At 42.7% G+C, this 27,409-nt stretch overlaps 1 protein-coding gene and 2 non-coding genes across 3 annotated transcripts in view; all 3 read left to right on the top strand.

Annotated features, from left to right (window-relative positions):
* Positions 1-3,254: 3,254 nt before the first annotated feature.
* The window catches only part of PAN3 (poly(A) specific ribonuclease subunit PAN3), a 151,362-nt gene continuing 127,207 nt past the window's right edge, over positions 3,255-27,409 (top strand). The window contains exons 1-3 of the mRNA XM_049778347.1: positions 3,255-3,657; positions 23,546-23,667; positions 25,004-25,070. Of these exons, the coding sequence (XP_049634304.1) occupies positions 3,255-3,657; positions 23,546-23,667; positions 25,004-25,070 (592 nt within the window). The remainder of the gene's footprint in view (positions 3,658-23,545; positions 23,668-25,003; positions 25,071-27,409) is intronic.
* On the top strand, positions 17,644-17,771 carry LOC126016716 (U11 spliceosomal RNA). The gene has a single exon (XR_007498475.1). It is a non-coding gene; the product is annotated as a U11 spliceosomal RNA (small nuclear RNA).
* Positions 26,819-26,925, top strand: LOC126016909 (U6 spliceosomal RNA). Its single transcript, XR_007498594.1, has one exon. It is a non-coding gene; the product is annotated as a U6 spliceosomal RNA (small nuclear RNA).

Genomic DNA, 27,409 nt, shown 5'->3' on the forward strand with positions numbered 1-27,409 from the left:
TATATTCTCATTTAGAAACGTTACTGTGTGATAAAAAGAACACAGGTTTTATAATTAGAAGTCCTGAGTTTAAGGTACAGCTATTTACAAGCTGGAAACTTCTGAAACTTCCAGGCCGTAATTTTTTCATGGACAAAATGGTGATGACTCATCTTTACTCTTCTGCTAGGATTCTTATGAGGATCAACAAATTTTTTTTAATTTTTGGTTTTTGAGTCATACCCTGTGATGCTCAGGTGTTATTCCTGGCTATGCACTCAGAAATTGCTCCTGGTTTGGGGGACCATATGGGATGCTGGGGATCAAACCGAGGTCTGTACTGGATCAGCCATGTGCAAGGCAAACAGTACAGTTGCGCAGCCCCTGCATCAACTTTTTTTCCTAAATAAAAAGGTCATTACTTGACTTAAAATATATCTAAAAAAATTGGGGCTGGAGAGAGAGCATGGAGGTCGGGCGTTTGCCTTCATGCAGAAGGATGGTGGTTTGAATCCCGGCATCCCATATGGTCCCCGACTCTGCCAGGAGCGATTTCTGAGCAGAGAGCCAGGAGTAACCCCTGAGCAATGTGTGACCCAAAAAACAACAATAACAACAAAACAAAAAATCTAAAATTACTTTTTTGTGATTAAAAATTTATCATAATTCAAATATTTTTACTAGAGGACAGGTCCAGAAGAGCTCAGGGGATGGTGGTTATAGGGGTGAAACTCAAGGCCTCTAATTTGACAGGCATTTGGGCTTTCTCCTTGTCCCCTAAACCCTGTGGTAGCATTTTTTTTACTGCATTCAAGAAAAGGCCCAGTCCTTCATTTATTTACTTTTGGTATTTGGGCCATACCGGGTTGTGCTGCTTTTTACTCCTAGTTCTGAGCTCAGGGATCATCACTGGTATCGTTGGACTATATGGGATGCCAGAATCAAAGCTGAATGGGGAACATGCAAGACAAATCCAGAACCTGCTATATTATATATAGCTCTGGTCCCAGGTCTTGTCCTTTAATATGGTTTTACAAGGACAGTTCTAATGTGATCTCCACTCAGGTCTCCACTGTTGATTATTTTTCACCTTAACAATCGAAACTCTCTCTCTTTTTTAATACTAGAATATTTTATTTTATGCTATATATATTTTTTAATTTTCTAATTTTTTTTTAATTATGAGAATCAAAACTCTCTTTTACCTCAAGCCTTTTGGCAAAATCTGTTTTGTTTTGTAGTCACTAGAAAGGAATAAGCTTTTCTATGTGCTGTAAGTGAGGTCCTTTCAGCAGCTTCAGCTACAAAGGAAATATGCTATACTTTAGATACTTCAGGACGTAGATTCTATTTTTGTCCTCCTTAGGATCAAGTACAGAGAAATGGAGCAATTCACTCATGAGTGAAGTTGCTTCAGAGTTTAGAAATCTGGGTTACAAATGGGAGATCTATTAAACTTCAAAGCAGAGGTTCTTACCTGCTGCTGGCCCTTCTCCAGGAAGTCAGATCTCTTCAATATCCTCTAATAGCCAACAGGTAGCATCAAATACATTGGTGAATAATGACTTGGTCTGCACTGCCTTTCACCACCCCAGAGTAGTCACCGTGAACGCAATCAAAAAATTGCAAAGTATTCATATCTGCTTCTGTGTCCCAGTTTGGTTCTGGTTACCTTTAATGGGCGTTCGGATCTATTGGAAAAATATGTGAAGATGTTTTTAAAAGCCACAACGCGTTATTAGTTTAGGTTTTTGCTAAGGCACATCACTACGCTTATTAGCTGATGGCCTATAAAATCCATTTCCTCCTTTCAGTGTGTCTCCTTTTGATCCTATCATCCCTTCTCTGACATTTGGCCACAATTTCTTCAATCTGTCAAGAAACAGCTTCAGTATCACGAAGACACTAAAGCCTTTTGAGAATGTTCTTCAAGAAAACGAAAATATTCCAGTTACTCTCTTTGGTAGCAATTCTTGAAAGCCATTATTATTTTTTTTTTCATTTTAGGAAGCTGTGTGTATATATGCGAATGTGTGAATCTTTTAGAAATAAATTTCAAATCAATAGCGGATGGATTATCGAAAACCAGCAACCCAGCATATGTAGAAACGAAAACTTCTGACGTGCCTAAGGCAATGCTGATAGGAAGGCAAGTTAGTTTTTCATAACTATTTGCAGGGGGCCCCCGGGGGCTGCACCAAACAAGCTCGTTAAATGCAACCATTTCGGAAAGATTTTTTTTTTTGTTCTAGGGCCCATAAGTTAAAGCCATCATCAGCCCGACAGCCCGAGGAAGGGAGCAAGAAGGGGGATATGAAAAACACAGAAAGAGAAGGAAAAAGAAGAGAGAAGGTCGAGAAGAGAGGGAAAACAGACGAGGGGGGGGGGGAGAGAGAGGAACTGTTCTTCCAGCAGCCAAGGCTTGACCGGGTTCCATCTCCAGGGGAGGCCACTCGAAAGTCCGTTTGTCTGTCTTTCCATTCGGTTCATTGTCCTTAAACACCAAAATAACCAACAACATCAACAACGACCACAGGAGCGCTCAGGCACGCAAAAGTTGAGGCTCGGTGGCGCGAGCACCGCACCCCAAGCCAGCCAGCCACCTTCCGAGGCGCGCCTGAGCGGCGCAGGCCTCGGCCGGCTCGCGGGCGGGCGCCTGGGGGGGCGACGTCGCGTCCGGCGGGGGCCGTTTCCCCTCCGCACCTCTCGCCCCCCCATCGCCCGACTGAGCCTCGACCTCGCGCTCCCGCTTACCCACAAGCCCCCGCGCGCGCGACCGCGCCTGCGCAGCGGCGACGCGGCCGTCTTCCGGAAGAGGCCAAAAGATGGCATAAACAAGCCTCAGGAAGGAGGCGCGCGAGGAGAGGTCGAGTGGAACGAGAAACAGGGCCCGGAGACCTCCCGCATCCGTCCGCCGCCGCCGCCCCTCCCCTTCCCTCGGCGCGAGCCCTCCGCCGACCCCCCCCCCGCCCACCACCCTCCGCGTCCCGCGCGGCCCCTTTAAGGCCCGAGAAGAAGCAGCGAGCGAGCGAGCGAGCGAGCGCGCCGCCAGCCCGCCCGCCCCTCCCTCTCCCGGCCCTCCCCGCGCTCCCCGCCCTCCCCCGCTCCCCGGGCGGCTCCGGCTCCCGCAGCGGGACAGACCCACCCGCCCGTCCGCGCGCGCGCGCCCGCCCGCCCGTCTCCGGCACCGGCCGCCGCGTCTTCCTTCCCTCGCCCGTCACGTCTATGGTGGCGGCGGCAGCGGCAGCGGCAGCGGCCCCGGCTGCGGCACGGCCATGAACAGTGGCGGCGGCCTCCCGCCCCCTCCGGCCGCCGCCTCCACCCCGTGCCCGCCGTCGGCGGCGTCGCTGGCGGCGGCCGTGGCCGCGGGGGCCCCGCCGGGGGCGGTGGGCGCGGGGGTGGCCGGCGCGCCGGCGGCGGGCGTGAAGCTCAAGTTCTGCCGCTACTACGCCAAGGACAAGACGTGCTTCTACGGCGAGGAGTGCCAGTTCCTGCACGACGACCCGGGCCTCGGCCTCCCCGGCAACAGCGTCCCCCTGGCGCTGGCCGTGGCGCCCGCCGGCGGGGCCGGGCCGCCCCCTCCGCCAGCCAAGAAGCCCGAGCCCCTGGGCGTCCCCGCAGCGGCGGCGGCCGGCGGCGGCGGCGGCGCCGGGATCCTGGAGGGCCCGCGGCTGGCGAGTGAGTGTGGGCCGGGGGCGGTCGCCGGGCCTGGGGACTCGGGGCCGGGAGGGAGCTGCCCGGGAGCGCCTCTCCGGACGCGGCGAGCGGCCTAGGCGGGCCTGCGCCCTCCTTCCTCCCGCCCGCTTCCTTCCGCTCCCGGCCGCTCGGAGCGCGGCGGCGCCTTTTCTGGGCTGTGTGCACACGGGGAGGGGGCCGGCTCTGCAGGCTCTTGCAGGCTGCGGGTGTGGGGAGCGGGGCTGCCGAGAGCCGGCGTTGCGGGGCTGGAGGCGTGGGGGACGAAGGCGGGAGCCCGGGGTGGGGGGAAGCTGGTCCTTGGCTTGGAGCGGCGCGGCTTTCTTTGCAGGCAGGAAATGCTTTCCAAGGATTCGCACTCGGCCCCGCACCGCACCGCACCGACGGCTTGGCCAACGTGTGCGCGGCTGTGCTGGGTCTCGGCGGCGCCGTTTCTTAGGCGTCTCCACGCGGCTCTGCTGGGCGTGGGCGGGGACCCGCCGCCGCCTCTCCGCTCCGTGTCACGCACGCTCCGTGCGTGAGGCCCCAGGTGTCTCTCTCGTGTGTGTGTGTGTGTGTGTGTGACGCCTGGGTGTCACCGGGCTGTTGGGAGGACGTGCTTTCCCCCCCCCCTTTTCCTTCGTGGCGATTCTCTCCGGTGGCTGCGGACTTGCCATGCCCATTGATGAGGCTTTTCGGTGGAGCCCGTTTGGCAGACCGCTGGCCCCGCCGGAGGCCTAGAGCAGGTGTCAGATTCTCCGATCTCGTCTCGGAGTAGACGGAAAAGTCCTGCCTGGAAGCAGAATTCTGGACTTTTTTAAGATTTGAAGTAGGGTGGCGTTAGTTTAACCTGGTTGCAAGAACTTTTCTTGGAGGACTGGAAATAAACCTTCTTTTGGCGGTTTGCATACATACGTATGTGGATTGCTGCGTGTCTTCCTGCAAGGTGTTTCTTTGTTTTCTTTCTTTTTTGGGGTTTTATCCTGGCGATGCCCCTGGTACTCCTGGGCTCTGCACTCAGGATTTATTCCCCCCGGTCGCCGGGGACTGTACGGAGTACCGCACGCAAGCTGTTCTACTTCCTTACTATTGCTTCTTCCTGAGAGGTCCATTTTTTTCCTGTTGTTTCTTCTGGTACTGTGAACTTCACCACAGAGGTATCTGACGCTGTTAAATGCTCAGAATGTTAAATCGAAACTTCAAAAGTTTTGTAAAACTAAGATTAGCTTCTTTGCCATTTTTACTCTGAGTCGGGACACCTGACTCATTGTAAGTTTGACTAGCGAGCCGTGAAGCTGGTGGTTGTTACAATGTTATCTGTAGAAAGATGTACTTGCAAAAGTGTGCTGTTTGGGCTTAATAAACACGATTTTTTCGGGAACATGAAATTACAAAGAGGTGAAGTGAGGGGAAACCGATTTGGTGAAAGAAAAATAATTGCCTTGACACTCAAAGGTTGGGGGAGGGAAACCAAGGAAAGTATATAATGCCTGGAACATTGGATCTGGAGCGGATAGGCAGTTAACTGAGGCTGTTTTCAATGAATACTTATTAAGTTATTAAATTCAGTGACTGATGTATATGTATTTGAATTCTGTTGGACTTGCTTTATTGAGTGAGTGTAATAAAAGACTCATTGGTTATTGTCAGCTTATCTCAGGAAAGAGTTTGTGACATGTTATCGATGCAATAACTGCTTTATATCGGTAGCAAATAAGGTTGTTGAGGAGTCTGAGCAGAGTTGTGCTGCAATGGCCACTTTGAAAATATACATTAGTTTAATTTTTAGTCGTTTCTACTTTTTTTTTTTGTTTGTTTGTTTTTTGGGCCACACCCTGTGACGCTCAGGGGTTACTCCTGGCTATGCGCTCAGAAGTTGCTCCTGGCTTCTTGGGGGACCATATGGGACGCCGGGGGATCGAACCGCGGTCCATCCTAGGCTAGCGCAGGCAAGGCAGGCACCTTACCTCCAGCGCCACCGCCCGGCCCCAGTCGATTTCTACTTTTAACTGTATTTTTTAAAGGCAGATTTGATTATGAGGCATAAAATTTTCTAAAAGTATTGCTATTAAGAAAACTTTTTCTTTGGGGGTGGGTATTGTCTTGTGAGTCAGTTTTGTTTCGTTTTTATTTAGTTTTTGCAGTTATTTAAATATAAGGTAATTTTTACACTTATTTCAATATAAAGTGATGGTGAACTGAGCTTCTGAGATAAGCTGATTCTGACTACAGAGACAGTTTGGGCTCCATGGTATTTTGTATGTGTATATTTTTGTTGTTGGAGTGTGGGTTTAGGGTCTCAATCAGCAGAGCTTACGGGTTGTTTTTGGGGATGCTGGAGGACCATTGTGTCTGGTACGGAACTTGGGTCAGCCTCATGTGAAGCTAGCACCTATCTCCTGCACTTTCTCTCCAGTCCTGTATTAAAAATTATTATTGGGGGGCCGGAGAGATAGCATGGAGGTAAGGCGTTTGCCTTTCATGCAGGAGGTCATCTGTTCGAATCCCGGCGTCCCATATGGTCCCCCGTGCCTGCCAGGAACAATTTCTGAGCCTGGAGCCAGGAATAATCTCTGAGCACTGCCGGGTGTGACCCAAAAACCACAAAAAAAAAAAAAAATTATTATTGGGCTAGAGAGATAGCTTCAAGTGTTGAGAGTTTGCTTTGATTGGGGAAGTCTGAGTTCAGTCCTCAACAAAACCTGGTCTCCTTGAATTCTTCTGGGAGCTGCCTGCCCCTGAGTACAGAGCAGAAGTATCCTCCAGCACCTCCAGATATAACCCCCCAGTAAAGTTTTTTTATTACAGTAATTATTTACTTACAAACCATAATTTTCTTAGCATTTTCTCAAGATGAACACACAATTCCTTAGAAATGGAACTTGTCAGCACTCCCCAAAGTCCTACTTTCCTAGACTTTCCCTCCTAGTTACTACCCTTTTTCAAAAGTACTGACTTCTCACAAGACACTGTAACTCAGCAATCTACTTCACTTTTCTGTACTTTTCTGAATTTGAAAGCAATAAAATGTTAGATGTACTCTTGGCCCTTTTCAGTATATTTTGACATCTGTTCATGCTAATCTGGAGTCTGATTCCAGCACAATTCTACATTGCATGAATGTCACATCTTTTAACATTTTCCTGTTGGTGAGCAGTGGGATATTTTCCAGTTTTTGTCTGAAGATCACTATTTTGAACAGTTTTGAATGTGTTTTGGATGATCAAGTTGATGTACTACTGTTGGATCATCTACAAGTGGAAACTCAGTGTCGGGTTTGCGTATGCTCCACTTTACAGTATTCTGAAGCCATGAGTGATCCTGTTATGTAACAATTTGTCCCATCCATTATTAGTGGATGTTCCTTACGGTAGCTCCGTATCCTTTCCAACCTTTGGCATTAACCATCTTAGACTTTTAGTCATTTTATTGACTTGAAAACTTACAGTATAGGGGCCGGAGTGGTGGCGCTAGAGGTAAGGCGTATGCCTTGCAAGCCTAGGACTGACTGGTTCAGTCCCCTAGACCCCCTGCGCCCCATATGGTCCCCCCAAGCCAGGAGCAATTTCTGAACACCATAGCCAGGAGTAGTAACCCTTGAGTGTCAATGGGTGTGGGCCACACCCAGCAGTGCAAAGGGCTTACTAGTAGTTCTGTGCTCTGGGATCACTCCTGACAGTTCAGGGAACTATGTGGGATGGACACAAGGTTGTCCACAATGCAAGGCAAACATCCTACCTGCTGTACTGTCACTCAGGCAAATTTGTATTTTTAATTTGTATTTAATTTGTATTTTTAATTTGCTTGTGTAGATTATAATAGAGTTATTTGCCATTAAAAGACCCACAAGATTTAGAACATTCAGTTTTCTAACTTTCTTTGAAAGGGTTACCCTTATGTGGGAATTGATGTGGGCAACACTTGCATTTTATCTTCCAAACTAAGTTACATGGCTTATTTGTGGGCACACCTGTCCTACCTTCTCTGGGTCTTTGAGTTTATTTTTGTTGTTTTAGTTTTGGGGCCACCTTTAAGCACCATACTCCCTGTCAAAAAGTGAAGTAACACCACCTGAAACCCTCATGCAACAATTCTGCAGGGTCACCTGGAATTGTTACATTAGTGTTTCAGATGGTGTTACAATTGTGAGCATAAGTGCAAAGTGAAATCTATACTTATTTTATAAGCGTTTAAAAAGTGTAGCACAAAGAGGTCTTTTCTTTTTAATACTATTAGTGGCAGTCAATCAAAGTTTCAACCTAAGCTGTGCTTTTATTTGTTGCTTATTTTCTTTTTCTTTCTTTTTTAATTTTTATTTTGTTTTGTTTTGGCCACTCCCTGTTACTCCTGGCTATGCGCTCAGAAATTGTCCCCGGCTCAGGGATCATATGGGATGAGGGGGGGTCGAACCAATGTCTGGTCCAGCCTAGGCTAGCATGGGCAAGGCTTTGCCGCTTGTGCGCCACTGCTTTGACCCCTGTTGCTTATTTCCTATGTATACAAAGTATTGCATTATCTTATCCTACCTCTTCCTTTGACTTCATTTTATGATAGGGAGTATGGGTGTGCATTTAAGATCTTCCTTTGAAGATAAAGTTTAATTTTTCTTTTTGTTTTTGGACCACACCCTGTTAGGGGAGGATGAGGTGAGGGGAGGTGGTGGTGGTGGGCATGGTTGGTTGCCCTTGTCTGTACTCTAGCCTTTTGTACTACCTCCTCACCCAAGATTTGGGGGGGGGGTGAGTCTTGGCTTTGCTCTCAGAAATTGCCCCTGGCAAGCTCAGAGGCCCATATGGGATGCCAGGAATCTCCATCCTGGGTGTGCTGTGTGCAAGGCAAACTCCCCACTGTGCTATCTCTCCTGTCCCCCAAGATTTTAAAAAAATTTTTTTTACTGTTGGACTTGGGATCTTCTAAAGGTTAAATAAAAATCAGCTCAAAGAACTGTACTCTGAGTTCTGACAATTTGACTTTAAGGGGCCACAGCAATAATAGTGGGTAGAGTGCTTGCCTTTCACAGGTCTGACCTGAGTTTGATTCCCAATAACCTTTGAGATTCCCCCAGCACCTCTAGGAGTGATCCCTGAGCGCAAAGCCAGGAATAAATTCTTAGCAATACTGGGTGTAACCCCCAAAACAAAAGAATTTGACATTAGATTTGCTTAAACCTTTTTTTTTGGGGGGGGGTAGGGGCTATATCTTGGTTGGTGCCTGGAGTTACTTCTTAGGAGCCTTGTTGCTGTGGATCTTCCCAAGCCTCCATGGAAAGCTAGCTTGTGTTCCAGGTTTTAACACATATTGGTCAAAAACAGGGTAGATAGCAAAAGATGTAATACTATTTTTTAAATATCATTTATGTGTGGCTTGGTGAAGTGGGGTACAAGGAAGACAGAAAAGAGTGCTTCCACCTTTTTGCTCAATTCATCTCCACCTCTGCCACTAGTGCTTAGGGAAATGCCTAGATCATGTGAGTTACAATCTTGGCACAGGCGTTGTGTTAGTTGACTTTCCCCTCACAGAAAAGAATTTTAGGAGGTGGTGAAATAGTGAAGCAATGTATTATTATTATTTTTTAAATAAAGCTTACTTAGAAAGATGTGAGAGGAAAGAAGGGAAAGAGAGAACACAGATAACAGAAACAGACAAGCAGGCAAGATAATAATATGTCAAGGAAGACCCAAAGCCAATGGCTTTCTTTTTCTTCTCTCTCTCTCTCTTTTTTTTTTTTTTTTGTTTTTTTGGGCCACACCCATTTGTTGCTCAGGGGTTACTCCTGGCTAAGCACTTAGAAATTGCCCCTGGCTTGGGAGGGACCATATGGGACACCCGGGATCGAACCTTGGTCCTTCCTTGGCTAGCGCTTGCAAGGCAGACACCTTACCTCTAGTGCCACCTCACCGCCCTCCTTCCTTCTTTCCTCCTTCCTTCCTTCCTTCCTTCCTTCCTTCCTTCCTTCCTTCCTTCCTTCCTTCCTTCCTTCCTTCCTTCCTTCCTTCCTTCCTTCCTTCCTTCCTTCTCCCCTCCCCTCCTCTCCCCTCCCCTCTTTTGGTTTGAGGCCCACACACCTGTAGTCAGGGCTTACTGCTTGCTTTTCCTTCTGAGGGTTTCACTCTTCCAGTGTCTGCCTATGGGTGGTACCTCAGTTTCTTCTCTCCAACGTTTAAGATTTATATGTGTCAAAGCTATGTGTGGTCTTCAGGCATTTGGGTTACCTCAGGGCTAGGTAATCTCTTCTTAAATTTTTATTATTTCCTAAAAGTGCATTGCCAGGGACCCTTACTTATCTGCCTACTTAGTAGAAAGAAATAAATTACTTTACCTTTCTATGGGGGGCATATCAGTCAATGCTGGAGCCCTAAGGGTTTGTTGGGGAGGGAGATCCCCCTCACTTCTTATTCTCTGGTGTAGTCCCTTGATTTCCACCTGAGGTACTTGAGGGCCTTTTGTCTGAATGGAGGAACTTGCCCTCTAGCATGCAGAAAGCTCCTTGAGCTCGATGAGTCCTATTGTAGTCATTTAATATTGGGCTTGCAAGGATGCAAGCTTTGAGCTATGGGATAGAACTATAGTACTGCATTCATTATTTTAATCTTTAAAATTATTTTTGAGCCATGCTAAGCTATGCTCAGGAATTATTTCTGGCGCTTTGCTCAGGGATCACTCACTGGGTGACTGATCTTATAGAGTGCTGGTGATTATTAGTGTGCAAAGCAAGTACCCTACCAAATGTATTGTCTCTTTGGCCCAGAGTACAACATTTAATACAAGAAAATTATAAAACACATGCCTGATTGGATTTGCATTCTAGTGGGAAATACAAATATCTGTATAAAGTGAGATTGAGCTCAGTAAGCTTTGAGGAAAATTTAAGTAGGGGTGTGCTCTACAAGTCTAGGTAAAATTCAGTTATCAAGTATCTTTTTCATGAAAGTCTTTGAAATGATTCTAAAGAAGATGATAGCAAAGCATAATCATTGTTTATATCATTGAATATGAATTCTCTTAGAAGTTGTTTTGAAATTGAAAAATTAGAATTAGGCACTACTATACTGATACAGACAAGGCTTGATGTATAAACCATTCCAGCACCACACTCTACCAGGGTCAGGCTTCTCTTCACCACTGTCCCAGTGTTGTCCTCCTCCATCCCCCTACTGTATGATGTTTCCTGCTATAGAGTAGTTCTCAATTTCTATTGCCTTTGGATATTTGATGTTTCCTTATTCTATTTCTGTTTTTGAGACAGTTGTAAGAAATAACACTGAACTTGCCTGTATACATATCCGCCCCAGTTTCAATAGCTGTAAATATGATGATAGCTTTGATTGTTAGAGTACACTTACTCTGATTTCCTAGTTTTATTTATACTTAGGTGTGTTTTCATGTATATTAAGCCCTGTGGGATTTTATCATATATGTGTATGCGCTAATAGATTCAAGATATTTTATAGTACTCTCACCTTCAAATTGCCCTTTTGTAACCTGACTTCTCTCTCCAGTCTCTGGCAACCACCAATTTGCTCTTCATTTCTAGGATTTTTGCCATTTCAATAATGTTCTATAAGTTAAATTGATATAGCAAATAATCTTTTGGGATAGCTTCTTAAAAAAAATAATTCAGTGTGCTTCCCTAATGGGTTAGCCAGATTGCATGTATCTAGAGTTTGTTTTTAGGACTGAAGAGAGTACAGAGGGTATCTTGAAGGCAGCCCATCTGACTTCAATCCCCTGGCTTCTAGAGATAGTTATCTGAATCTTCTTTGCAGCTTAAGAAACCAATGTATGTGAATTACATATTTGGTAAAAGATTAGCATGCTAGTTATTTAATAGTCTTTCATTATTATATAAATTCTTGTTACAGATTATTAGCTTGCCTTTATAACTATTAATTAGAGCATAATAGAGCTGAAAGAGGGTGAAAGGATTTTATTTTATTTATGTTGGGTTTTGTGGTGGTGTTTAGGGGTTACTACTGGCTCTGTTCTTATAAATCTCTCCTGGTGGTGCTCTTGAGAACCATAGGAGATGGTGGGGGATCTAACTTGGGACAGGGATCTTCTTATTCCAAGGCTTGAAAAATTGTCAAGACAGCTTTTAGAAATTAAGCGGTCATTTGATACATATTTAAAGAAAAGTATGTATATAAATAATGTGTTAAAAAACATTGTGGCAAGTTTTCAGTTGGGCTGATAAGTGGAGAGTCATTCATATATATATTACAAACATTTATTGAGCAACTACAGTACTTGACTGCTAGTACTGAATTCATGGGATACAAGTGATTCAACTAAGAAATTCCTTGATTTGTGGGTTTTACTTTGAGTATAAGATAGACAACATTTATAAATATAACCTCATTACTATAATGGTATATTACATGGCAAGTGTTTAAAAATAGATTGAAGTTAGAACAGGAATGTATGTGATTAAATAGGTAATCGAATTGAGCTCATCGATAGTACAGTGGGTAGAGTGCTTGCCTTGTACATGACATAAGTTCGACCCCCAGCATCTTTATGTGGTACCTCAAGCATGACTAGTGTAGAGCCAGGAGTAATCCCTGAGCATTGCCAAGTGTGACCCATAAACAAACAGCACAAAACAGTAAAACAAAGAAGCACTTGTTTGGAGAAAAAAAAACAGAATTGAACTCATGAAGTTATAGTGAAAACTGGATGGGTAACCATTCCAGTTATCAGGCAGAAATTTGTCACATAGAAGGAATAGGAGAGAGGAGGTCTTAATAGAGAATGCCTGGTATATTTGGGAGGAAGGCCAGGCTGATGTGGAGCCAAGAGGGCATTTACTTCTTCAAGGAGCTCGCCCTACCAGTGCTTCGGGGCTGTCTGGTGGTGTTCTGGGGACATGCTATGCTGGAGGAACAGAACTCAGGTCTTTTATAAACTAGGGAAGTGATCTAGACTTTTTTTTTTTTTTTTTTTTGGTTTTTGGGTCACACACGGCAGTACTCAGGGGTTACTCCTGGCTCTGCACTCAGAAATCACTCCTGGCAGGCTCAGGGGACCCAATGGGATGCCGGGATTAGAACTACCATCCTGCATGCAAGGCAAACACCCTCTCTCCGTGCTATCTCTGTGGTCCCAAGAGATCTGAACTTTGAGTTATCTTTTCACCCAGGTTTTTTTTTTTTTTTTAGTCAGAAGTTGGGTTGGGTGTGCTGGAGGGTAGGATGCTTACTTTGCACTTAAGCAGCTGACCTTGGTTTGATCTCTGGCATCCCTATGGTCTTCAGAGTCAGGTCTGACCCAGAAACCATGGGGGAAAAGGTTTTTTTTTTTTTTTTTTTTTTTTGGGTGGGACCTACACCCTGGTGATGCTCAGGTGTTACTCCCAGCTTAGTGTTTGGGTGTTGCCCTTAGGGACTGGTACAGATGGTGAACCCAGGTTTCCTGCATGCTATAGGCTGCATCTCTTCAGCCTTGTTAGCTATTACTGTGGTTCCAACAAATTTTTATTCTCAACAGAGGCATGGTAGAGGAATAGTTCTTAGCTTTCCATCCTTCTCTTTCCCCTTCCCCCTTCCTCTTTCTCGTTCCTTCAAATCCAGGACCATGGCTAAGATTTTAAAAGTGTTCTGTGGGGTTAGAGGGGTGGCTTAAAGGGCAGGAATACATGCTTTGCAAGCAGCCTCTCCAGTAGGTAATGGAGCAAAACAAATAGGAAAGGGGTTTTTTTGTGAAGGAGAGCAGGAGGAAATTTAGAATATTTTTGCCACTTTTTAGTGAGGGAGATGATGAATTAGGCAAAAGATTAGCTGTGGACATGTTAAGAACTGATCAGATGACGAAGTTTGGCAGGTAAAGCAAGTGGATTTGGGAACATGGGTGGAAGTTGGCATGGACTGAGGTAGGGAAGGCTGAAGTCAGTAGGGAGAGAGTATCAGTTTTGGACATGTTACATTCAAATGAATTTTGAGGTGTCAGATAGCTATGGATCTTGAGTTTTTGTGATAAAACCTTCAAGCCGTTAGTCTACATGTAACATTTCAAACCATAGAATTAATTGAGATCACTGGAGGAATGTTATTTTCAAAAGAAGTTGGAGACACAAATATCGATGGATAAGTGAGATTAATTTTTTGGAAGAAGTTGGTAGTATTTAAGCCTGCCCGCACTCTCACTATTCAGTTCCATCATTTAAAGTTCATGTGTATATTTTTGGTTTTATCTTGCAACTACCATTCAAAAACTAAGTAATTCTCTCTCTCGCTCTCTCGCTCGCTCTCTCTCGCTTCTCCTCTCTCTCACTCCCTCTCTCTCTCTCTCTCTCTCTCTCTCTCTCTCTCTCTCTCTCTCTCTCTCTTTCTTTCTCTTTCTCTTTTTTTTTTTTTTTTGGCCACCTGGCGGCACTTGGGTTACTCCTGGCTCTATGCTTAGTAATGACTCCTGGCAGCCTCTAGGAACCATATTGGATGCTGGGGATGGAGCCTGGGTTGGCCGTTTGCAAGACAAACACCCTACCTGCTGTACTATTGTTCTGGACCCTAGGTTTGAATTCTTAGAAACTTTACAAAAGATGTTTATTTATCTTGCTGCAACCAGTGATTCTTAGGGCTTACTCCTGGCAGGTTTGGGGGATTATGTGAGGTGCTCAGGATTGATTCTGAGTCACCTGCATTCAAGGTAAATTCCCTACGCTTTGTACTGTCGCTCCCTGTATTTTATTTTCTGTCCTTAACTCTGCCCCCACCCTTTTTGATTATTTTTTTTTTTTTTGGCTACACTAGTGTTCGGGTTGTTTCTGATACTGTTTTCGGAATCATGTGCTGGGGCTTGACTGATAGGCAAGCTCCTTAATCCCTATAATTACCTCTCCTTCCCTTTTATGTTTGTTTTCATTCAAGCCCATGTTCTTTCTTCAGTCTTTGTCTCTTACATTCTCTCCATTTGTTTTTGGACTCCACCTGTACTGTGCTTGGGAATCTGTGCTTAGGGATCACACCTTGGCTGTGTATAGGAGGAGCATCTGTAAACTAGAGTTGGCTGCATGCAAGGCAAGTGCCTTAATCCCTGTACGCTCTTCTCTTTCTTCGATCTTGTTTTGGGGCCACACCTGGCTATGCTCAGTGTTTACTGGCTTTGCACTCAGGCATCACTTCTTGTAGGATTCAGGGGACCATATGCAGTGCCACAGATTGAATCTGGGTTGACTGTGTACTCTTCTTACTTTAATCTTAAGGGTAGAAAATAGATACAGCATATCTTACTAGAGTTAAGTCATTATCTGAAAGCTGTATTCTAAATAGCCACTATTCTAAATAGTATGTATGGATCAAATATATATTAAAATATATTAAATATATGTAATATATATAAAATATATCAAAATAATATAAAATATATTAAAAATGACCTGAGAAGAAATACAGATGATACAATAAAATGTGTGCAAGTTTTTTATTCTAGGGTCCAGAGAGATAGTACAGGAGGTAGGCTGTTTGTCTTTGCATTAGCTGTGGCAGCAGTGACCCAGCTTCAAATTCCCAGTGCCATGTATGTTTTCCTGAGCACTGCTAAAGATCATTCCTGAGCACAGAGCCAGGAGTAGCATTACCAGGTATTGCCCCCCTCAATAAAAAAATAAAAGCAACACAATTATTCAATTTTTATTAACAGGCAAATCGAAACAAGTTTTATTTTGTGGTGTCAGAATGAACTTAGGACCTCAAATATGGAAAGTACTACCACTGAGCTAGACCCCCCCCCCCAATTTAAAATCCTTTTAAGTTTAGGGTAAACAGGATGGCAGGAACCTGAGAGATGGTATAGCAAGTAGGTCACTTGCCTTAAGTGGGATAGCCTGATTTTGATCACAGGCATCTTTTCCATCTTTTTGATCCCAGGTTTTCAGGAATCCGAACACCTCCAGAAATGATTCCTGAATGAAAGGCCAGGAGAAATCCTGAGCATGTCTGGGTGTGGTCCAAAAACAAAAAATAACAGAAAAAGGTAGCAGATATAGTGTGTAGAGAAAATGAGTTCTAATAACTTCTAATAGAAATGTATACTAGTGTACTATTTAAAAATAGGTTATTGCCTGACAAAGGATGACCCCAACATGCTGGTAATAAACTCCGTTATGCAAAAAAAAAAGTCTGCATCTTTTGCAGTATTGTTTTAATGTTGTACAGATATGTGTATGACATTATTAGTTGTAGTGATTCAAGATGTAGTAAAGAATGGGCTAAAGTGAATTCCTATTAACAGACGCCATCTGTGCAGTAGGATAATATTGCTGTGAACATAAATGAGAGCTTATATGCGATTCTGACAAGATATGCTTGTTAGATATTGTTAGATTTGGAAGTTAGGGACCACTAGTTACAAAATAGTATAATTTCTTTGTTTTTGTTTTGGGGTCACACAGGTTTTTTTTTTTATCACCATATTGGTTAAAGACTCTTCATAGGGGGCCGGGCGGTGGCGCTGGAGGTAAGGTGCCTGCCTTGCCTGCGCTAGCCTTGGACGGACCGCGGTTCGATCCCCCAAGCCAGGAGGAACTTCTGAGCGCATAGCCAGGAGTAACCCCTGTGCATCACCGGGTGTGGCCCAAAAACCAAAAAAAAAAAAAAAGACTCTTCATAGGTAGAGAATATAGAATTGACTTCTTGACAGCTCTGCAGAGAAATATCACAAAAATTTTGGTTTTTGGGCCACACCTTATGATACTTGTAGACTACTGGCTCGGTGGTGCTTTAGTTGTGCTCAGGGGACTATGCAGTTCTGGAGATTAAACCTCGGCCACATGCATGCAAAGCAATACGGAGATATTTTTAGATTAGATGTATTTTATTTATGTGTGGTGTTATTTTGTTCTTCTGATGGTATCATTGATAAATCCATTTGTTGAGCATTCCAGGCTTTTCTTAGGCCTTAGTCCAGTAAATTTGGGAAGTACTTTAATCTCCTTCTTGAATTGCTATACATTTCATATGCATGCTCAGGGAAATTTTGCAGTGAAGAAATAGATTTATAGATTTATTAGCCCCAGCCCAGCATTTTTTATACTTACTTTACTTTACAATTCTATTGGTAATACGCTATCTATATGATTTATTAATTTATTTATTTGGTTTTTGGGCCACACCCCGTGACGCTCAAGGGTTACTCCTAGCTATGCGCTGGGAAGTCACTCCTGGCTTGGAGGACCATATGGGACACTGGGGATCGAACAGCAGTCCATTCTAGGTTGGCGCGGCAAGGCAAGACGCCTTATGGCATGCGCCACTGCTCCGGCCCCATCTATTGTGATGTTTTTGAAAAATTAAACTTATTTCATTAAGGAGACAGGACTGAGAGGAAGAAGAATATTTAGTTTAGCTGAGTTTAGCTTATTTGGTTAATTTTTTTGAGGGGGATTACTGTCGTAGTGAGAGTCTTTGGTTCAGTTTGTGGGCCATGATTATTTCACAATGAAAGCTTTAATTATATTTTATCTTTTTCTCTATTTTTCTTGCCATGGAACATACCTGGATCTTTTGTACATGTAAAATGACTCTCTTCGTAAGGCAGGAGATGTGTACATGAATTAGGGTGCATACCTTGTGTGTGGCTGACCTCAGTTTGATCCCTGGCACCACATTGTTCCCATTATCATGAGTGCATCTCTGGAAGTTTTCAGTCGTTGCTGGGATGGGTGGTTAATCCCAGCACTAAAGGGTATCTTGTATCTTCACATTGAAATACCCATCCAGTTGGTCCAAAGTTACTGGTTCATTGAGCAATCTGTCTCCCCCATTATAAGGCACTTGAATGCACTGTGTAGGTGGTTTTGATGTTTCATTTCCTATCTGTGTCTTTGGGCAAGCTAATAACTCTAAATTTGTCTGGTTTCAAAATAGAGGGAATATCAACTCTGCAGCAGTTAATTGAGATTCTTATCTACATAGTTGCTCAGGTGACTATTTTTCATAGATATGTAGTAAAATAATAGTGGAGATGGTACTAGCATTTTATAGAAATAGTAAACTTAAAAAGGGCTTCTGCCTGACTGGCACACGCCAGGCAGCTCGTTTGTCCTGCGTGCGGAATCGACATCAAGAGATTTCGGGAAAAAGAAAAAAAAAAAAGATTTCGGAAGCATAATTTTTGGGCCCCTGGGAAGCTGGTGATGGTTGGAAAAAAAAAAGAAATAGTAAACTTAAAGTGTACTGCTAATATTTATGGAAATGGTGAAAGTTTATTTAAAGTGGATTGCAAAAATAAGATGAAATGAAAAGCTTTTTATCGTATTGTAATTAAACTTGCTAACCTGTTTATGTTTATGTAATTTAAAATTGAAAGCACTCTATGTGGTTCTTTAGAAACCCCTGTGGCGGTAGTTAAGAACAAATTTATAAAGTGTACTTAGTGTCTAAGGTTGGTGATTTCTTGAAATATCAACTCTCATTCTCTTTTTTCCCCAAAACAAATTAAGTCTGAAATTTCCACCCTCTTTCATAGCTTTGTGGAGTTGTGATGTACATTAATGTTGAGATAAATGAAGAATTTGATGTATACATATACAGTATTGTGGTCATTAACACCTCCATCCCCTTACATAACTAGTTTCATAATGGTAACATTCAAGGTCTGATCTTTTTTTTTTTTTTTTTTTTGGTTACACCCAGCTGCTCTCCAGTTTTCTTGGCAGGCTCAGGGGACCATATAGGATGCTGGGGATCAAACTCAGGTTAGTCCCCAGTCAGCTGTGTGCAAGACAAACACCGTATTGCTGTGCTGTCACTCGGCCCCTAAGTTTTATTCTTTTTTTTTTTTTTTTTTTTTTTTTGGTTTTTGGTGTTTGGGTCACACCCGGCAGTGCTCAGGGGTTACTCCTGGCTCTATGCTCAGAAATCGCTCCTGGTTGGCTCGGGACCATATGGGATGCCGGGATTTGAACCACTGTCCTTCTACGTCTAAGGCAAACGCCTTACCGCTGTGCTATCTCTCCGGCCCCAAGTTTTATTCTTTAAACAGTTTTCAAATACATAATACAGTTCACTGATTATAGTCACCATGTAGATAAATCCCCAGAATTTACTTGTTTAATTAGAATTTTGTACCCTTGACAAGCCTCTCTCCATTTCTCCTCTCATCCTCAACAAACTATTCTCATATTTCATTTAGTAGAAATTTAAAGTTTCTTAAAAGTTTATGTATATGTGAGCACATTGAGTACAGATAGGTTTGCCTTTCTCTGACTTATTTAATGTCAGGTCCTAAAAATTTCTTTATTTTACAAGTGGCAGGGATTTTCTTTTCTCTATTTATTTATTTATTTATTTATTTATTTATTTATTTATTTATTTTTGTGAGGTATGGGAAGTCAAACAATGTGGTGCTCGGGTTATTCCTGATTCTGCGCTCAGAAGTGACCCCTGGCAGACTTGGGACCGTATGAGATCAAAACTAGGTTGGCCAATTCAAGGCAAACACCCTACCCACTATGCTGTCACTCTGGCCCCAGGCTTTGCTTTTTTTTTTTTAATGATCGAATAATACTCTGCTATCTTCTTTTCAGTAGATATTTTGTGAGCAATGCTGTAAGTGAACATGGGGTACATGTTATGTTTTTGAGATGCTGATTTCATGTCTTTTTGACATATATACCCAGAGATAGGACTGCTGGGTCATAGGTTAGTTATATATTTTTATTTTTTTTGTTTTGAATAATAAATATTATTTATTTGTGTTTTAATTCACACTTGGTGGAACTCAGGTTTCTGTTCAGAGATCACTACTGGAGGGCCTCAGAGAAACATAATGTGATTGAATTGGGGTCAGGTGTCTGTAAGGAAAGCACCCTACTTGTTGCACTACCTCTGACCCCTATTTAGTAGTAGTAGTGTATTAGAAACCTTCATATTTTTCAGTTTGTATTCCCACCAACAGCACAAGAAAATTTTTGCACCAAATATTGTGACTTTTTTTTTTTTTTTTTTTTTTTTTTTTTTTTTTTTTGGTTTTTGGGCCACACCCAGTAACACTCAGGGGTTACTCCTGGCTATGTGCTCAGAAGTTGCTCCTGGCTTGGGGGACCATATGGGACACCGGGGGATCGAACCGCGGTCCGTCCAAGGTTAGCGCAGGCAAGGCAGGCACCTTACCTTTAGCGCCACCGCCCGGCCCCGTGACTTTTAAATAATAGCCATTCTGATAGATTTGTGACTTTGAATGCCTTCTTCATGGCCTTTTTGGCATTTGTATGTATTTGGAAAGTTCTTTACCCAAAAGAAAGATTCTTTTTTGCAGTTCAGTTGCATGAGTTGATAACTTGTTGATAACCCCTTAACCAGATATGTGATCCAGAAGTACTTTTTGTTTGTTGTCTAGATACAATTTATTTTTATACTGTCTACTTGTTTCTTTTTTGCTACTGTTGCTTTATTTTGGTTTTAGCACCTGTCATAGGAGTTGGGACCAGTATTTACAGGGTTTTCCCTTACTTCTACTCTCTCCTTTCCTCCCCTCTTTCCCTCCATCATTACCTCCCTTCCTGCTTTTGGTCCACACTTGGCTATGCTTAGGGGTTTTTCCATATTCTGTACTGTTCCTGGAATAATTATTGGTGGTGCTCAGGGGACCATATGGGATGCTGGGATAGAACTGTAGTAGACTGCTTGCAAGACTGAACATCCTACCCACTGTACTATCTGCTCTGGCCCACTTCTAGTAGTTTCATTAAGAAAAAAATAACTCTGAAACTAGAGGGTGTTAATGCTGTGTTAAGAAGTTAGTTAGAACTTGAAAGGCAGACATCAGATGATCTCACTTCTATGTATAGTACAAAGAAGTAAAGCAAGGGTATAGATAGTGCACATTAAAAGCAAACCTTGAGGGGCTGGAGAGATAGCATGGAGCTAGAGCATTTGCCTTACATCCAGAATGACAGGGGTTCGAATCCCCCATCTCATATGGTCCGTCCCCTGTGCCTGCCAGGGGTGATTCTGAGCGCTGCTCAGTGTGACCAAAAAACCAAAAAACCAAAAACAAAAACCAAACATTGATCTGAGCATGGCAATAAAAGTGAGTGTTCTCTATAACCAAGGGTGTGTACAACCAAGAGTGTGCAAACACTATAATGCATGATCACTGTAGCTATACGTTTACTGCAGAACATTAAAGAAATAATTCAGATTTTGTTAGAATAATAGGCAGATCCCAGATATCATTAAACATTTTAATTTTAAATTGTTTACTTTTTAATAGATAATAAAATGTATTTAACCATTCTTCTGGGCACTTCACATTTCTAATGCATTGTTAGTAAAATAGCACTATAAAATGTGCAGTGAGTAGACATAATGATGAACATCTTCGCACAAAAAATTGTAGGTGCTTTTGATTATTTTCTGTAGTCATATACAACTTGTAATAACTAACTAAAAGATGCTATAATTAAAAATACTTTTATAGGGGCTTCTTCCTTATTCATAGAACCTTGGGACATGGATTACTTTATTTTTACCACATATGCCCACATTTTTCTATAAAAATAAGAAGCAAGGATCAAAGAAAGGCTGGGGCCAGGGGCCAAGTGGTCTTGGATGCATTGCCGGGGAAATGAATAAGGACAGAACTAAATATCCAACCCAAAGTTAACAATAATAGAATCAGGGGACCTAAACTTAATCTAAACTTAAAGGGGTCTTATACTGGCAGACCAGGGGTCAAAGGGTGGTGGTATAGGATGCACTCTAGGACCATTGGTGGAGGGAGGTTGGCACTGGTGGTGGGAAGGGCCCTGACTCATTGAATATCTCAAATTCAACTATGAAGGATTCTGTTGATCATAATTGTTTCAATAAAATAAAATTTAAAACAAATCAAAACAAAAAGAAAAGAAAAAACTCAATCCCACTTTTGTAATGATATTTTTGTAATAAGTTAGAACATTTCAGTTTGAACATTTTGTGACAAATATTTTTTCTTCTCCACAAGAAATAAAATTTTAAAATAGAGGTTACATTAGATTGCTTTTGGGGGGCAAGGGGTGCCCAGCGGCACTCATGGTTACTTCTGGCTTTGTGCTCAGAAATTGCTACTGGTAGGCTTGGGGAGGATCAAATGGGATGCCACAGATCCAATCCGGGTCAGCTGTGTGCAAGTCAAATGCCCTACCTGCTGTGCTATCCCTCTGGCCAGCAGCTTATTTCAAGTCTGTGTTGCTCTAACAATCACAACAACAAAACAAAACAAAAACTGAGTGTGTGTGTGTGTGTGTGTGTGTGTGTTCGTTCCCTTATATTTTTAGAGGCTATGGAATGTCTTAAGATCATCACTGGCTGATTTTATATGCTGGTTTGGTGAGGACCTGCTTTCTGCTTCATAGATGGTAGCTTTTTGCTGTGTTATTTTTTATTTTATAAGAAAACTAATCCCATTCTTGAGGATTCTGCACTCAATCACATCCCAATGGCCCTGCTTTTAATGCTACCTTTTAATCTTTAAAAGTCATAATTTTAACCGTTTGAAGAGTTTACAAACATTGAGGCTCATAGCACCCTAGGTCCAAGTTGCAGCATTTAAAAAAGATTTTTTGGTACCTGAGTGATAGCATAGACTCCTCAAACTTTTTAAACAGGGGGCCAGTTCACTGTCCCTCAGACCATTGGAGGGTCTGACTATAGTAAAAACAAAACTTAAGAACAAATTTTTTTCTTTCTTTTTTTTTTTTTTTTTTTTTTTTTTTGGTTTTTGGGCCACACCCGGCGGTGCTCAGGGGTTACTCCTGGCTGTCTGCTCAGAAATAGCTCCTGGCAGGCACGGGGGACCATATGGGACACCGGGATTCGAACCAACCACCTTTGGTCCTGGATTGGCTACTTGCAAGGCAAACGCCGCTGTGCTATCTCTCCTGGCCCAAGAACGAATTCTTATGCACACTGCATATATCTTATTTTGCAACGAAGAAACAAAACAGATACAAATACAGTATGAGGCTTTGTAATTAATTAGTAGCTTAGAAATAGTAGTATGCCAAATACTCCCCAGGAATTAAATTCTAAGACATGCTGCATGTTACTTTATTACTATGTGTTGGCTTATATTATTAGCTAGAAATAGTCTGTTATTCTACACTAAAACCAGCAACTTTATCCAGTTGTTTTTATTGAGTTACTAATGTGAAACTGCTGATTATTTCATTCAATGTGTTCTAAAAACTAGTCCTGAGAAATTTGCATCTTGCCATATGAAGAGTCATGGGAAAAACTCAGGCTAGTTTAATATTCTAATACTGTCTTGCAGATGTTGAAAAAAGATTAATGGAAGCACAGTATAGTAGTTTTTTCATATTACTCATGGTGGCTGGCTCTTAGTCGACTAATAAAATAATCACTAACAGGAAAAACCAGTCTTGAAAAATATTTTTATTTTTAGAGCTAGCCAATTTTATTTGAAACTGCTTCTTGCTTTGAAAAGGTAAATAAAAATGGGGCCGGAGTGATAGCGCAGCAGTAGGGCATTTGCCTTGCACTCTGCTGGCTCAGGACGTACCTGGGTTCGATCGTTGGCATCTTATATGGTCCCCAAACCAAGGAGTGGTTTCTGAGCGCATAGCTAGGAGTAACCTTGAGTGTCACCGGGTGAGGCCCAAAAACAAAAACAAAAACAAACAAAAAAAATGAGTGTGGTGAGGATTAAGAGATGACTCCAAGGGCTGTATCCATTGCATCACCACTAGGTCCCCTGGGCACTTGTGGGTATGACACTGGGGGCCAATGGCTAGGCATGACTTCTAGGCTCCTGAGCACTACTTGAGAGCCCTCCCCCCCAAAGGAAAGTGTAAAAGAGGTTGCAGACTTTAAAACTTAATTTGAAATACAGAAGGCACATCAATATTTTGTGTTTTTAAAATAACTTAGATACTTGAATTTTCCTTCTCTTTCAGTTCCTGGAATAGATGGAGGTGCTTTAAGTGATACAAGTCTCACAGATTCCTATTTTAGTACCAGCTTTATTGGAGTCAATGGATTTGGAAGCCCTGTAGAATCAAAGTATCCCCTGATACAGGTATTTAATATACATTTTTATGCACTAAATGGGTGAAATATATTCCAGTGGCCTGAATTTAGAGTCTTCACTTACTCTTAAAGTTGCTGGGTGGGAGATGGGATTTTCTGTATACGGTAGGTAATACATCCTGCTTTCTTTTTAGTTTTAGGGAGGACTTTTTACATGGATGGGGAGTGGGTTGGGGTTGACACGTAGAATGAATGTCTAGGGTTGATAAAAGACCAGTTTCACAGTTTTCTGTAAATGTGGAAAAATTTTAGGGCCTTTTAGGATGGCGAGGCCAAGATATAGTTGTTAAGAAAGCTTGGGACATAGGAATAAAAGACTAGCCTAATTTTGTAGAAACTAAAAGGCACATTTATGAAGCATTGTATGTTTTGGGAAACTTACTCAGTTGCTTACATACTCCCAGTTACTGAAAATTTAGTAGTTATATTTTGTGAGGCAATAAGTTACAGAAGTGCAATTTAAAAAAGTTCTGCAACTTCAGTTTTAAATTCTCATTTTCAGAAAGTAGAGAAGTTTCTTGGAAAGTAGGGGAGAAAGGAGAGAAGGAATTACCCATGTGCATAGGAATAGGAACTTAGAATAGGACTAAGTTCTAATTTGAAATTGAATAGAGATGAAAGTTTTTATTCATTGTGTTAAAAGGAGAATCTGAAAGTTTTTGTATAGATTATTTCAATCTAGTAACAATAGGGACTCTGCAGTATGAGAATATAAAAGATGGATTGAAGGGGCCAGAATGATACGACAGTAGGTAGGGTGTTTGCCTTGCACAAGGTTTATCTAGGTTTGGTCCCTGGCATCCCATTTGGTTCACTTAGCCCAGTGCTTCTCAATTATTTTCTGTCATGCCCCCCTAGGAGGAAGAAAACATTTTTCGTGCCTCCCCCCCACGCAACTGTAAATAGATCTTTATTAAAAAAAACTTTAACCTGCAAAACAAAAATACATAAAGTAATTTGAGCTGATTTTTTTAAATCAGAGGTGATGTCTGGATTAATGGCTACAATGAGCACATTTTGCAGTGCATAGTTTTTCAAAGCGGGGTTTGAAGCAACTCTCAGCTCCATACAGAGACATGAACATGGGGCTTAGCTTGTTATGACAGTGTTTGCCGAAGTCAAACGCACCCCCCTTTACAGAGCCTCCCGCCCCACCCCCCGGGAGGCGCACCCCACTATTTGAGAAGCACTGACCTAACGTAAGTGCTGCTGGATGTGGCCCAAAAACCAAAAAGGAATCGAATATAAAGAAGAAAAGATGGTCATTCTAAATCTGTTAAATTTCTTGTTTTCTTCATTGACACTATGTAAATTTTGTTTTTCAGAGAATGACTAATAGTAACAGCTCCCCAAGTCTTCTAAATGATAGTGCCAAACCATATGCAGGCCATGGTAAGATTGTCTCCTTTACTCCTCTCCTCTCCTCTCCTCTCCTCTCCTCTCCTCTCCTCTCCTCTCCTCTCCTCTCCTCTCCTCTCCTCTCCTCTCCTCTCCTCTCCTCTCCTCTCCTCTCCTCTCCTCTCCTCTCCTCTCCTCTCCTCTCCTCTCCTCTCCTCTCCTCTCCTCTCCTCTCCTCTCCTCTCCTCTCCTCTCCTCTCCTCTCCTCTCCTCTCCTCTCCTCTCCTCTCCTCTCCTCTCCTCTCCTCTCCTCTCCTCTCCTCTCCTCTCCTCTCCTCTCCTCTCCTCTCCTCTCCTCTCCTCTCCTCTCCTCTCCTCTCCTCTCCTCTCCTCTCCTCTCCTCTCCTCTCCTCTCCTCTCCTCTCCTCTCCTCTCCTCTCCTCTCCTCTCCTCTCCTCTCCTCTCCTCTCCTCTCCTCTCCCTCCCCTCCCCTCCCCTCCCCTCCCTCCCCTCCCCTCCCCTCCCCTCCCCTCCCCTCCCCTCCCCTCCCCTCCCCTCCCCTCCCCTCCCCTCCCCTCCCCTCCCCTCCCCTCCCCTCCCCTCCCCTCCCCCCCCTCCCTCCCCTCCCCTCCCCTCCCCTCCCCTCCCCTCCCCCCCCTCCCCTCCCCTCCTCTCCTCTCTAAAAACTAAGTATGTCCATTGTAGAAGTTTTGAAAATTATAGATGGATATGAGGCAAAAAATATAAAAATGACCAATGTAATTCCACGCTATCTATACATTGTGTATATATAACAGTTAGGATCATACTACTTTTTTTTTTTTTTTTTTTTTTTGATGCTACAAAATAGACCCAGAGTATCATACTCAGGAAACATGAACTTTATGACAGCCATATCTTGTTTTTCAAGTAACCTAAAACAATATTACCAGCATTTTATTATTTCTTTTAAGACTTCCTGACAGAATTTTGAGATACCTCTTGGTGAATTTTGTTCTAAAAATAAATGTCAAAATGATTTTTTAGAATATGTATTATTGGGGCTGGAGCTGTAGTATAGCAAGGTGGGGCTTCTTGCAGGCGGTTGACCTGGGTTTAATCCTGGCATCTCATATGTTCCCCTGAAACTGCCAGGAGTGATTTCTGAGCTCAAAGCCAGACTCGGAAAAAAAAATAGTCATTTTTGTGTGTCAAATATCTTCACTATTGGAAATTTGAAGTTTTTTTGTTGATAGTGAAAGAAGGAGCTGTATTTTTTTTGTAATAAACAAAAATAAGCTTTGTAGAATTAGTTTTAACATTCCCATAGAATTTATATGCTGACTTTAAACCTCTATCAGAGCATAATGGGTGAGTAGTCTATGAAATGCCTTATATAAAAAATTATGTCTTCCAAGAGCTGATGGTTCAACACCCGCTGCCCCCACAATAAACCAGCCCTGCCTCTCCTCTCAAAAAAAAAAAAAAATATATATATATATATATATATATTACCATCTGCTTCTTTCTTGATGTATTATTGCTTATATGTAATCAATTTCATTTATAATGAAGGTTCGACAATATTCAGGCATAAGAAGATAGAAACACTTATTTTCTTTGGTTTTTGGGTCGCCCCTGCAGTGTTCAGGGGTTATTCTTGGCTCAGGCTCAGAAATCGCCCCTGGCAGGCTTGGGGGATCATATGGGATGCCAGGATTAGAACCACTATCCGTCTGTGTGCAAGACAAACGCCCTACCACTGTGCTATCTCTCCTGCCCTGGAAACACTTCTTTTTTTTTCCTTAAATTTTGGGGCCATAGTGCTTGCTTCAGTAGCACATATACTAAAATTGGAACAATACAGAGAAGATTAGCATGGCCCTTGCGCAAGGATGACACGCAAATTCGTGAAGCGTACCATATTTTAAAAAAAAATTGGGGGGCCATACTCACTGGTGCTCACTCCTGGCTCTGAGCTCAGTAATCACTCCTGTTGGGGCATGGTATATCAAAGATAGAACCCAGGTCAGTCGTGTGCAAGTTAAGCTCCCTACCTGCTGTTCTATCGCTCTGGTTACCAAGAATGGAACTTTGAGTCTATTAAATATGTTTCATGTTTTGAAACATTATATTCTTATAAAGCATTTTAAATGAAAAAACTATCTATTTTGTAGGGTAAGAATAGTCAAATGCCTGTGTTAAGCTTAATAAGCAAGATAACCAAGTGGTAGAGTCCAGAGTTTGATCCCCACTTTTGTACCTTCAGATGTCGCTCTAGTGGTTCCCACGCACTTCATGACCTTAACTCCATAGAATGTAAAAATCACTGGACCCTCGCTGGATCCTAGTATCATTAGGGAGTAACTCCACGTCCCTGAACATCAGCAGATCTGGCCTCTATAGGAGTAAAA

The sequence above is a fragment of the Suncus etruscus genome, chromosome 8 (assembly GCF_024139225.1).
Source record: "Suncus etruscus isolate mSunEtr1 chromosome 8, mSunEtr1.pri.cur, whole genome shotgun sequence".
In the NCBI taxonomy this organism is placed as follows: Eukaryota; Metazoa; Chordata; class Mammalia; order Eulipotyphla; family Soricidae; genus Suncus; species Suncus etruscus.